At 38.6% G+C, this 13,133-nt stretch overlaps 2 protein-coding genes across 2 annotated transcripts; one reads left to right on the top strand and one right to left on the bottom strand.

Moving 5' to 3' along the window:
- The first annotated feature begins 3,409 nt into the window (after nucleotides 1-3,409).
- On the top strand, nucleotides 3,410-9,992 carry LOC103959324 (calmodulin-binding transcription activator 5). The gene is made up of 14 exons (XM_048571472.1): nucleotides 3,410-3,722; nucleotides 3,827-3,925; nucleotides 4,880-5,005; nucleotides 5,148-5,263; nucleotides 5,574-5,662; nucleotides 5,769-5,814; nucleotides 6,087-6,216; nucleotides 6,495-6,596; nucleotides 6,707-6,765; nucleotides 6,906-7,322; nucleotides 7,398-8,092; nucleotides 8,399-8,945; nucleotides 9,279-9,587; nucleotides 9,674-9,992. Exons 2-14 carry the CDS (start codon nucleotides 3,871-3,873, stop codon nucleotides 9,719-9,721), a joined length of 2,739 nt encoding a protein of 912 aa, XP_048427429.1. The 5' UTR covers nucleotides 3,410-3,722; nucleotides 3,827-3,870; the 3' UTR covers nucleotides 9,722-9,992.
- Nucleotides 9,993-10,794: 802 nt separating this feature from the next.
- Nucleotides 10,795-12,373, bottom strand: LOC103959323 (GTP-binding protein SAR1A). Its single transcript, XM_048571473.1, has 3 exons — nucleotides 12,212-12,373; nucleotides 11,993-12,124; nucleotides 10,795-11,420 (listed from the first exon to the last, which is right to left on the bottom strand). Exons 1-3 carry the CDS (start codon nucleotides 12,338-12,340, stop codon nucleotides 11,100-11,102), a joined length of 582 nt encoding a protein of 193 aa, XP_048427430.1. The 5' UTR covers nucleotides 12,341-12,373; the 3' UTR covers nucleotides 10,795-11,099.
- Between the last annotated feature and the right edge of the window lie 760 nt (nucleotides 12,374-13,133).

Here is a 13,133-nt window from a genome sequence, read left to right as displayed (position 1 = left end):
TAGTTGGGCTTTTATTGAGTTGGTTGGCTCTTTTCTTGGCCTAGTCCACTTTGGACCTTAAAATCGGAAATTTGCTGGTTGGATCTTTGTGGCCCAAAATTTGAAAATAAAAATAAAAAGATAAATAAATTGGAAGTAGGTCAAATCACTTTAATAATTTGTTTAATCAATTAAGAGATGAGGTTATTATTAGTACTACAGTTTAATTGTAATTTTTTTATTTATAACTATAATTGAGTGTTTTAGATCTGACTCATATGAATGATACATTTGAATTTGATAGTTAATGTGACTAGTTCGTTGTGAAACTTAATTTAAATCTTCCTCCCTAAAATTGTTGTATAGAAAAAAGAGGTGGGATTTGTGTAGCGATCCCTTTGAACACTAGGAAGAAAAATACTACTAAATTAAGAGCTAGTTGTTAATGGACACTATTGTTTTTTTATCAACGAAAAAATATAATATGTAAAAAAACTTGTTAAAAGTGATTTACAGCGCAATATTAGTAATGGCTGGTTTACTAAAAGGAGAGCCCCTTTGGTGATCGCTGTTGATGTTTAATTAATAGGGTCTTGCAAGTGATTTGATAGGTCCATTGTATGATATCGAATGCTAGTGGTTAGCATTTCTCAAAGTATGATATATAATGCTAGTGGTTAGCATTTCTTAAAATATGATTTGATAGGTCCATTGTATGATATCAAATACGGGTCTGCTATCCCTAAATTGTGTCTCTTTCCATGTCTCTTTATTAAAATTTTGACACATGTCTTTATACTTGATAAATATTGACACTGTTAAAATACCATAACCTATATTAAGCATAATGAAACAAAGAGAATAATCCCGTAACATTCTCTCGCCTCCTAAAACCACCAAGCAATCTCCTCCTCCTTATCCTCCCAGTTCACCGCCGATGGTCCGCCACCTCCTCCTCCTCCGTACCACCAAAAAGAAACCTCTTAATTGTAATTGCTCAAAATTAAGAACTTGAGTTTATTGGGTCCTGCGAGTTTGGTTTTGTAGACATACTTCAAAGAAAATTAAAACATTTTTTAAGGAGATCAAAAAAGTGAAAAGACTGCCAATGGTTAATTAGATCATAACGGGACTCCAAACATTGAGAGAGAGCGAGAGAGAGAGAGCTGAGGAGAGTGGTCGGTTAAATTAATGGGTTAAACAAACATGACAATTGTAGGGAATTATTATTTTATTCATTAAGCTTTAAGATATGACTTAACATCGTTAGTTTTTTGTTAAATAGTAAAACATTGGAGATGGACCATACCATTTAACAAAGAAAACCCACATTTTTAAAATTAAAATCATAAAAATTTGAACAAAGAAAAGAGAACCCAAAAACCAAACCCGAAACAAATATGTCAGAGAAGCATTCATGCAAAGGAAATTTGATCACAAATTGAAAAAAAAAAAAAAGTGTGAGAGAGAGATGACGCTTCTTGCGGAGGCCAGGGGTTTGGGTCTTGAGAGAGAGCTGGAGAAATTCGTTCTGGCAGCAAATGGAAGAGCCCCAGCTTTTCCATCTTTCTTGCCTTCTACGATAAGCAACACGTGTATAGGAGGGGCAAATAAGTAAATCTACTGTTCAATAAACGTTAAAAAGCTCAGAATGAGTACCAAATAAGTAAATCTACTATTCATGAACAGTGAAAAACAGTACTAAGCAAACCGAGTTTTAGTATATGTATAATGTGCCCAAATTTTAACAAAAATATACGAAAGAGACAGCCACTTAGAGACAACAGATCTTTGGCCTTATCAATATATGCTAAATGATTCCATTATTACGGCGAGTGTTTTGGAAATACATAAATAAAATAAAAAAGAGCCACTCAGTCCATTTTACTACTTGATTAGACTTCTTGAAATTTTCTTGATTAATTTGGCAAACAAAAACAACCCAAGTATCGTTACCTTTGGGAGTTGTTGATTTTCTTAATTACTTTGTTTTGCCTACCAAGAAATAGTATTTTACCTAGTTGATCCAATAAGCTTTCTTGATTTGCAGCCATCATTCTCAATTTGGAGTGCATTGTTCTCATCACTCTTAGAGCAGTTCCATCGGGAGGTGGTTAGGACGGCACTCAGCCAAAAAACAAGACTGGCACTCAGCTAATCCACTCCATCCCGTTCCATTGCCTGGCACCCAGCTCAAGCTGGTCTCCAGGCCAGCCCAAAATTGACAGACCTTGAGACCGGTCCATCTGACGTCAGCGTGGCGTCGGAGGGCATATGATGTCCGCCTTTTTTTTTTGTTGCACCAGAGAGGGCGTTGTTGTGGAGATGCAGGAGGATGAAGCGACGGCGTTGAAGGACAGGAGGTGTAGAGGAGCTTGTTGTTGAGGTTGGCTTGGGATTTGAAGGACAGGAGGGCAACGGCGTCAGAGGAGGTTTGGAGGCGGTGGTGGGGATGGATTATCTGTGCTGGGTGGATGGCGTGCAGGAATGGAAGGGAAGGGAAGTGTGGAAGATGGGAAAATAAAAATATTTTAATAATAATAATAATTTTTTTTTATAAAGTCAGAAAATAAAAATAAAAATATTATTTTTTTATTATTTTATAATAAATAATAATATTTTAATAAATTAACTAGGCTATTTTTTTTAGGAGTGGAGATGCTTTAACCTATTACTATTCACTAGAGTATATTACTGTTCACTTGAGTGGATAAATGCGCTGGGTGCTGACGTAAAATCTTTAGGGGTGGAACTGCTCTTAAAGTAGGAGTGGTGGGTCTAGTATGCATGTCAATCGCAAATAAATGAAATTAAATAACTCGAATCAATGTTTAATATTCTACAGTGCGTGATTGAGACTAAATATGATTGAAATTGAGCTCGATTCAGTCATATAAAGTTTCACGGAACCTGCAAAACACATTTTATTATTATTATTATTATTGATTAATGCATATGTAGCTGAAGCCATTTGAACTGTGATACATATTTGACGATGACTCCATGAACCTAGTACGAACCCTACCATGGTTCATGCACATATATTAACGTCGGTAGGGAAGTGGGGACTTCGAAAATTGCATCACTTCAATCTCCACCTTTATAACGTTCGAAAATCGTGATGGAGTCGAAAGTTCATGAGAAAACACAATTCGTGTGTTTCACACTTCTGTCTACACAGCGGTCCCGTGAATTCAAATAGTTCAATTCTCATTAAGTTTTAGATGACGTGGTCCCGTGAATTCAAATTATTCAATTCACATTGAATTTTGGATAACGTATGATGGAGGTTGGACCACTAACAATGGGCAAAAGTACGGGGGTAAAAAGGGGAAGGTCAATAGTTAACCCCACCGACCAGCGGGATACACCGTACACGTGGTGGTGGTGATAACAAGTGTCTTTATCGGTGGCCTAAGATCTTCCTCATCGAACGGCCAGTTTCCGCCTCCGTAGAATCGTTATCCTGAAACGCGCATCGGAGAAAACGAATTTCTCGGGCATTGAAGAGCAGCTGACTTCACCTGTCCTGCTACAACAAATATATTTATTGATAGCCGAAAAATCTTCCAAGTCCGGACTTCTTGGATATATTGATTGCTAGTCAGCTCCTTTCATTTTATGCCTTCTCATTTTTTACGAAATAACCGACAATCAGAGAGAGAGAGAGAGAGAGAGAGAGAGAGAGAGGCTCTCACTGCTGGAAGCTCCCGGCATTTTCCTTTCACTCGGATTTTGATTAGGTACTTTTGGGTTCATTTTGTTTTGCTTTTGATCGTTTTCTGTTATTTTTGTGAAATTATTGATCAAGTTTTTGTATTGGGTTTTGGGTTTTGACGGGTTTAAGGCTTTGAGTGAGGGAAGTTTTGGGATTACTTGGAGGGTTTATTGATGATGGAGAATCAGCTCGTGGGTTCAGAGATTCATGGATTCCGTACAATGCAAGGTACGGATGTGTCTTCATTTTTTATTTGTGATCAAAATAAAAGAAAATAAAAAAATCTGTTATTTTGCTCTCTCTCTCTCTCTCTCTCTCTCTCTCTCTGTAATTTGGTATGTAATGGAAAGTGATTGGTTTTGATTATCGAAGCAAGTGAATTTTTCTTTGGATTATCGCCTCTCGGCAGCAATTTACATGTTCTGCGAAAGCAAGAGCATGGAATTCCTCACAGGAAGTGTTATCCAGTGAATCCAGAAGCACGAATAACTTGTGGTCAGGGAGGCTGAAATGTCTCTGTGAGGGGTGGGATAACTGTGACTTGCCACTCCTTGTCCCTGTTTAAAAAAAAATAAATAAATAAAAAGAAGCTATAAAGATAGTATTTTTATGTGCTAATTGGGAGAGAGAAAGAAATCCATGTAAGTGTCGAAAAGAACAGAGCCTTCTTTCTTGTCTTTATTGATCAATGATGACAGTTTGTGGGGAGTCGAGGAAACAAAGCTATTGAAAGGCTTCATCTTTATCGTTTCTGTGTTGTAGAGCGCGTTTGGGGAGCAACCAAGTTGCTGGCTGAGCTCTTACAATGAAAGCTCAGGATGATTAGTGCCCAAGTCCCCAGCCTAGAAATCCCAAATAACCATGTCAAACTAAATTTTTCTATTGCAATTTGCAAATTTGCGATGGTTTTAAGTAGGCAAGACTTACGGGGAATTGGGAACAAAGGAAAAGGCAAGGGAAGATAAAATGACATAGATTAGATATCAGGTTGATACTGTTCAAATGGTTGGATTGGACTTTTTTGTCTGTGTTGAATTCGTGTCCCTACGTGCCTCCCTCGTTCGTATTGCAGTTCCGATTCTGACTGCATTCTTGATCAGATTCCATAATTTCACATGTTACTACCAGGATGTAAGTTCCCTTGCTTATTTTTCTTGCTGTGGGTTCTTGTTTCATGCACAGATTTGGATGTTGCGACTACTATGGAGGAAGCCAAATCAAGATGGCTCCGCCCAAATGAAATTCACGCAATACTTTACAATTACAAGTATTTCACCGTCTATATCAAGCCAGTGAACATGCCCAAAAGTACGCATCTGTTACAGTTAATAGTGAGATGATTGTGTTGTGTCGTATAACTATTGTCCCTTCTCACACTCAATTCATTCTTTTCTGATTTCAACAAATATTGAAACTGCTATGTGTCCTATCTTGGTCATTTTTTGTACAGGTGGCACTATTGTATTGTTCGACCGGAAGTTGCTTAGAAACTTCAGGAAAGATGGTCATAACTGGAAGAAGAAAAATGATGGGAAGACAGTTAAAGAAGCTCATGAGCACTTGAAAGTAAGTTTCCATTTTTTATTTGCCTATTCTTTCTTTTTCTTCTAAGGTGTTAGTTGTGCGTACTGTTGAATATCAATCTTTTTCAACAACCCCGTAGAGTTGGGATTCGGATTGATTACTGAAAACGCTGCACTGACACTTGTATCATGGAAATTTCCTTCGTTCTCAGTTTTAAATATTGCAAGGTTTTTTTTTTAGCAACTGCATTCAAAACTTGCCTGAAAATCCTGTACAAGTGCCAGAGTTTGGTTTGCCAGGGAATGATTATTGACAGTTCCATAACAGTTTTTCATTTGTTTTAATGGTTCAGGTTGGTAATGAAGAAAGAGTGCATGTATATTATGCACATGGTGAGGACAGCCCAACCTTCGTCCGGAGGTGTTATTGGCTGCTTGATAAGTATGTAATTATTACAGTTTACATGGATCCATTAGTGTATCATATTTTTACTATTATCTCTTAGAGAGTAGTCTTACTGACAGTATTATTGTTTGTCTGGTTGCAGGAGGCTAGAACATATAGTTCTTGTTCATTACCGTGAAACACGAGAGGTGGTTTTTCTGTAGCTTTTTTTTTTTTTTTTTTTTTTCGATGTTCAAGATTAAGTACTTTCAGAATTTGTGCTCCTTCTCAGGGCATGAATAGTTAAGTCTGTTATTGCTATTTTTCAACAATTTCCATTTAGGGGTTTAGGGTAAAACCAAGTGAGAACTTGGTAATACCTTCACGAACATGCCAGTCTTTGGAACAAATTCTTTGTTGCATTCTTTTCAGAAACCAACCAGATATTCTGACATTATATTGGATTGTTTGCTTACTGCAGGGTTCTCCAGTCACGCCTGTGAATTCAAACTCTAGTTCCGTCTCTGACCCATCTGCTCCGTCATTTTTATCAGAAGAACATGATTCTGTGGCTAACAACGCATATTATGCTGGTGAAAATGAGCTTCAAGGTGACTATATATGAACTTTCTGCACGATGACTTATGTTATTCATTTTTTGTTTTGGAATAGGCTGTGTCATTTCAGGAAACCATAACAGAATTTGGAGTGCGGTGATGTTAGAAGAAATAAATTACTTTTCATGATAAGAATTGGTTTTTTCATTGTTTCTTGATATTTTAATGATTTTTCCTTGTTTAGTGAAGGTTTGTTACTTCTAGTTCCTATTGCTATTTTTCTTGAAAACGGATATTCAAGGTCCTTACTCTTGCGTTTTGATGGTCTACAGAGCTTGGAGACGGATTGACTGTTAATAATCATGAACAGAGGCTCCATGATATTAATACACTCGAATGGGATGAACTTCTGGTTAAAAATGATTCTAAAGGAGGTAAGTGACAAGATAACAGTTATTGCTAGAGCAGAACGCAGAATGATGAAAATATTAACCATTATTCTCTCTCTGTCTCTTCTTTTTGGTGGGGGATTTTGCGGTGCCAGACAACATCTCAGGCTATGACCAGCAGAATCAAGTCGTGGGAAATGGCTCCATAAGTGGCGTAAGTAGAATTACTGATAATTCTTATTATTTACTGCCTATTTATTGTAGTCCTTCCGCATTGGCAATTTGTTGTTTATTATACACAGTGGCATTCAATTATTTTGTATACCTTCCATGATAAATGGTTTCTTTTTGCAGGGAACCAGCAGTTTATCAGCTGAAATTTCTTCTTTTGGTAATTTAACCAATCCAACCGTGGGGAGTGAAAACATTCAGTTTAATCTTTCAGGCACTCCTTGTGTTGAGACGCTGCTGGGTGATATGAATTCAAATGTCCAGAGAAGGGATTATATTGCCAAGGCCACATGTGGTTCCGTGGACGTTTTGCATAATAATGGATTACACAGTCAGGACAGTTTTGGAAGGTGGATAAACCAGATCATGACAGAGTCTACAGCCTCAGTGGAAGACCCAGTACTTGATTGCTCATTTTCAGCTGCCCAAAATTCATTTGCTTCTCCCACTATGGATCATCTTCAATCTTCTGTTCCTCAGCAAATATTTAACATAACTGATATCTCGCCTACATGGGCTTTTTCAAACGAAAAAACAAAGGTTATCCTCTTTGCTTTAAACCCCATATTCTACTGCTTAGCATAAATTTCAGCCTCTAATTATGTCCTTTTGCAGATTCTAATCACTGGCTTCTTACATCAAGAGTTTTTTCAACTTGCAAAGTCCGATCTACTTTGTGTTTGTGGTGATGTATGCCTTCCTGCAGAAATTGTTCAAGCCGGGGTGTATCGCTGTTTTGTACCACCACATTCTCCAAGAGTAGTAAACCTTTTTATGAGTATTGATGGCCATAAACCCATCAGCCAAGAACTAAACTTCGAATATCGTGCTCCTGTTTTGAGTGATACATTAGTTTCTTCAGAAGGGAACAAACGGGAAGAATTCCAAGCACAGATGCGGCTTGCTTATTTGCTTTTCTCCTCATCTCATAGCCTCAATATTCTATCTAGTAAAGTGCCCCCGAATGCCCTGAAAGAAGCCAAGAAGTTTTCCCACAGAACCTCTCACATGTCTAATCACTGGCCATATTTGATGAAGGCAGTTGAAGACAACAAAACTCCGCTACCGCTGGCAAAGGATAGTCTGTTTGAACTAATTCTGAAGAACAGGCTAAAGGATTGGCTGCTGGAAAAGGTTGTTCAGGTCTCTAAAACCAAAGAGTATGATGCTCATGGTCAAGGAGTAATCCATTTATGTGCTATTCTAGAATATACATGGGCTGTTCGCTTGTTTTCATGGTCTGGCTTGTCGTTAGACTTTCGTGATAGACGTGGATGGACAGCCCTTCATTGGGCGGCATATTGCGGAAGGTATGCCATTTATTCAGTTATTTGTTTTAAGTTGTATTTGTCTGAAGCATATCTTGTACATCATTCGCTCCTTTGATGTTCTGTGTCTTCTTTAAGTTTTGGTACCCGTATGGTAGAACTTACCCATCTCTATCCTCTGCTCGCAATAGCTTGAGCTTTAAGTCAATAATTTTTATCTTCTGGATCATATTGATTTTGGGCATATTTGTTTTACTTGCATCTGACATTGTTGCATGCATTCTGTGATAAGATTGGAAGTATATCGTCTGAGGAGATTTTCTTAATGCTAAAACACTCCATGTGTAGGGAGAAAATGGTTGCAGTACTTTTATCTGCTGGGGCAAAGCCAAACTTGGTCACAGACCCCACGCCAGATAACCCTGGCGGATGCACTGCTGCTGATTTTGCATTCATGAAGGGCTATGATGGCTTATCAGCTTATCTTTCAGAGAAGGCCTTGGTAGAACAATTCAACGCTATGAGCGTAGCTGGAAATGTTAGTGGCTCTCTTGAAATTAGCTCAAGCTATGCAGCAAACTCTGAGAACCTCAGCGAGGAAGATCTATATCTGAAGGATACTTTGGCAGCTTACCGGACAACTGCTGATGCAGCAGCACGAATACAGGCTGCCTTCAGGGAGAACTCACTGAAACAAAAGACTAAAGCGGTTCAGTATTCCATTCCAGAGGCTGAAGCACGTGGTATAATTGCAGCATTGAAAATTCAACATGCCTTTCGCAACTATGAGACAAAAAAGAAGATCCAAGCTGCTGCTCGCATTCAATATAGGTTTCGTACTTGGAAGATGCGTCAAGATTTCCTTAGTTTGCGCCGTCAAACTATCAAAATTCAAGTAAACCCTCTTCCCTCTTCCTCTTTCTGGTATAGTTGGAAATTGAATATAGCTGGTATGAGCCACACAGGGATATACCAAATCCTTTTGGAAGATCAAATTTAAATAGGAAAGATTTAGTCAATCTACTTAGTGTCAGTCAGTCGCCACTGAAAAACATTTATGATTGGTCAAATTGCAAGATTGTTCTGCCTTCAGTAGCTTTAACTTGGATTGTTACATGTTAGACAATGACTAGAGCATGGAAGTTGCAGCTGGATTTGCATAACCAGTGTATGATTAACTCTTATAAGTCCAGGAAAACCCTGTTAATTGAATTGGCATCTTATGCAGGCTGCTTTTCGGGGCTTCCAAGTGCGGAGGCAGTACCGTAAAGTTCTCTGGTCAGTTGGAGTGCTTGAGAAAGCTGTTCTGAGATGGCGCTTCAGAAGAAGAGGGCTTCGTGGACTTAATGTGGCCCCGGCTGAAGTGAGTGTAGATCAGGATCAGGAAAGTGATACAGAAGAAGACTTCTACAGGGCCAGCCAGAAACAGGCTGAAGAACGCGTTGAAAGATCCGTTATACGTGTTCAGGCCATGTTCCGCTCAAAGAAAGCACAAGAAGAATATGCTAGGATGAAGATGGCTCACAATCAAGCAACGGTGAGTGATCTGATTAGGATCTTCTTTCATTGTTACGTTACAATTCTGCAGATACATTAACCAATCAAATCTTTTATCTTCTACAGCTGGAATTCGATGATTTTCTCGACCCCGATGCTATCATGGATAATTGAAGAAATTCCCGAGCTCCGGACAGGCAAATGACAACATTTGGGGATGGTGCTCTCTGCTTGTGTAGCCTGTACATCTTGTAAATGCCTATAACAGTTAGTTATGTGCTTTAGACCCTTTCAGACTGTTCCTAGGATTGTTGGGAGGCTCTTTCAGTGTTGTATGATCAGTAGTCGGTGATTCTCGATTTTTAATGTTATCGTGAACGCTTTGAGCGCTACATCTCCAAATAATTCAGTGTTTTTAAGCTGCTTCTGGCACTACGATTTTATATGATTCCGGAACTTCATGGGTCAGGCGCACACTCTTGTACTAGGATTTGCGTCCAAAAGTTAAATAATGACTTGATTTGCTCAAAATCTCATCTTCAACCGATGATTGAGCTATAACTTGATATAGCCCACCAGGCTATTATTTGGCCGAAAGAGGCATCAAACTGGCCAAATGTAATCCATTTAGTCATTTTTTGGCCGACAGCTCCTCATTTGCAATAATTGACTCAAATTCAACAACTAGATTTGAAAACATCCAACAGTAGCTTAATTAAATTAACCAATAAATTTAAAATATAAGTTTAAACCTAATAAATTATTGAGGGACTATGTTCAGCCTCTTCAATTGGAGATGATATAAGAGTATGACCTGCACTGTCCATTTAAAAATAGCTTTTTGCAAGACTGTAATTCCAGACGAGGGTATATTTAACCATTTTGATTAGAGATGACCTAAGCCTTCGTATCCGAAAGGTATTTTTCTTTGTTTGCATGTTTAGACATTAGTTCTTTTTACACGAGAAATCGAAAACAAGTTCTCAGCATGAGTAAATGCTCTCAACCACTTTAAATACAAACCTCTCGCAAACCACATCTGTATCCGTTATGAACCGTCAACGACCATTAGTACATCCAGCAATTTTTGTGATCTAGCTACTGGTTTGGTGCACAATTGATCTTCACGGGTAACGGACCAGTGCAACGCAGGGAGACAATACTTATTGAATGGAAAGTGGGCAAAAATACTACTTGCAGATGCCTAACTAAATGGCAGTGGAAAAAAAGAAAGCACAGAGGCAGAGTGGACATTCTGTAAATATTTATTACTTCTGCAATCTAGTTACCAATACAGATTAAGAAAGCTAACACATCTATCCAGAACATAATAAAATATAAAACGAAAAATAGTACTTTTACCGGAGAGCATCTGTTGCAGAAAACTAACACGGTAGGTTTCGAAGCAAAAAACTGGTACCTAAGATAACATGTCCACTTTACACGAGCACCTATGCTTAGAAATCGCCATCATCAAGTCAACCAGAGAGCATCTGTTGCAGGAAACTACCATCTGGACCGCCTGTGGCATGGTTGCTTGTTCATTCATCACCTATTTGATGTATTGGGACAGCCATTTGAAGCCTTCACCGTACCCCATCTTGCGGACAATACTGCACATGAACACTTCAAGGGGGCGGACATTGGAATCGGTCAGATTGACCTTCCCCTTACCTGTGGTGAAGTTAGTCAGGCCCAAATGGTAACGTAGCTCATCCTCTGATGCAGCATAAGGTATGTCAATTTTGTTTCCCAAGATCAGAAACGGGACAGTTGCCAATGACTCGTCGGAGAGAAGAGCATCGAGCTCCTTCTTTGACTCTGCAAATCTCTCCTTGTCGTAAGCATCAACCAGGTACACCACAGCATCCACCTAAACAATCAAAAGAGCGTAGAATATCTATGAATATATCGCACATCACGTTAAGAAAAATCTTGAACTAATCCCCAATTTGAAAAAATCGTCCTAGGTTGGGCACTAACAAGACACCCTTGACACCCGGAATCAATATAAACCAAAATAACAATCAATTGGCATTAAAATAAGCAGAAAAACCAAACTCTTGACTGCAACCCTGCACCTACAACTACAAGTTCAAGTGACTGGGAACAAAATAACACGAAATCCACTGAATTTTTCACCCCATGAATGCGATAACAAAACCCCGGCGTTGCTTAAATATTCATTCAGTCAAGGTTAAAAACCATCATCCTACATTCCAATGGCGGTTCAATCCATTGTATATATATGCCCACAAAAATACCATACACCCGCCGCATGTATATGCATTTTCATATTTTTCTGGTTTAGGGTTTTCATGTTTTTATCGAACACCTACACCATGCAACCACAATTTCAAAATATAAATCAGATCAAACACTAAATTAGCACATCAAAAATAGAGGAACTGAAATTTGAATAAATAATTGGTGTAAAATGTCAACCTTGGCGTAATAGTCCTTCCAGACTCTGCGAGCGACCTGATGCCCGCCCAAATCAAAGGCCTTGAACTTAATCATCCCAATACTCAGCTCCTCCGACGTCGGATGCTGCGTCGGTTGGTGCTGAACTAATCTCTGCAACCACCAAATCAAAAACCCTAATTTCTTCAATCCAAAATTCAAATTCAAATTAGCAATTAAAAGATTCAAATAAATCAATACCTCATCTTTGAGCATGTGAAGCAAGGTGGTCTTTCCGGCATTATCGAGCCCTAAGAACAAGATCTTGGCCTCCTTCTGCCATAGCCCTAGAGAAGCCAGAACTCCATAGAACCAATCCACCAGAAACATGGTTTCTTCTCTCCTCTTTCAGTCGGGGCAGAAATTCAAATCACGAAAGTTTGAATTTTCCAATGAAAAAAATTTAATCGAGATTTTCCCAAGAAAGTGACGGAAAATCCTAATTTTCTGTATTGGTTGGCATTTTGAAAGATTTTCCGGGAAAATATATTAATAGGGGACTGTCAGAGTGCGTAAGCTGGACTGGGGTGTGACTGCTTTGGTAGGTAAGCGGAGGGGTTCGGTGAGAGAAGGTGGTGACGTGGAGCCGGTGAATAAGTACGGTGACTGGGAAATGCCGGTTTTGGGAGTGCGGATCCTACGTGGAAATATGTTATTGGATGGTACGCGTCATAGGCTGTGTCCTCGTGTGCCAGCCGTCGATTTGGAAACTGGGAGTGGGAATGATGCCATTCTTTTCTTTGTCCTTGACATAAATGGATACGCGAAGTAATCCTAGGCAATCATCACTTTTTTTATTTCTTAATTTGAATTTCGTGGACACGAGTTTCATATCAATTTATTTGTTAGAGCATTTCTAACAAAAATGTAAATGCTTTGAAATGTATCATTATACAAGTGTAAAAACACTTGAAGAATAAAATTTTTCTCTACTTATATTATAACACGTGATATATCATCATGTATTTTAGGCATTCTAACAAATTTCTGCCATTGGAGATGTTCCTAGTAACTCAACATATTTGGTTGATAAAAACGGTATTTAGGAGGACTCAAACTACGATGTAAAAACGAATGCTCTTGACCAATTGAGTTACAAAGCTCTCTAGAATGCTTTTGTAAG

Source organism: the organism of the source record quoted next, unplaced genomic scaffold (genome assembly GCF_019419815.1).
Source record: "Pyrus x bretschneideri cultivar Hongxiangsu unplaced genomic scaffold, Pyrus_bretschneideri_v1 Contig6, whole genome shotgun sequence".
Classification (NCBI taxonomy): Eukaryota; Viridiplantae; Streptophyta; class Magnoliopsida; order Rosales; family Rosaceae; genus Pyrus; species Pyrus x bretschneideri.
The sequence above is the reverse complement of the archived record's forward strand: the minus strand, read 5'-3'. Positions and strand labels throughout refer to the sequence as shown.

Coding starts and splice junctions, on each gene's coding strand:
- LOC103959324 (XM_048571472.1), top strand. CDS start 3,871: ATGATGGAGAATCAGCTCGTGGGTTCAGAGATTCATGGATTCCGTACA. Junction 3,926..4,879: donor TGGATTCCGTACAATGCAAG/GTACGGATGTGT, acceptor TTTCATGCACAG/ATTTGGATGTTGCGACTACT. Junction 8,093..8,398: donor TGGGCGGCATATTGCGGAAG/GTATGCCATTTA, acceptor CTCCATGTGTAG/GGAGAAAATGGTTGCAGTAC.
- LOC103959323 (XM_048571473.1), bottom strand. CDS start 12,340: ATGTTTCTGGTGGATTGGTTCTATGGAGTTCTGGCTTCTCTAGGGCTA. Junction 12,125..12,211: donor TTCACATGCTCAAAGATGAG/GTATTGATTTAT, acceptor TGGTGGTTGCAG/AGATTAGTTCAGCACCAACC. Junction 11,421..11,992: donor GGAAGGACTATTACGCCAAG/GTTGACATTTTA, acceptor TTGATTGTTTAG/GTGGATGCTGTGGTGTACCT.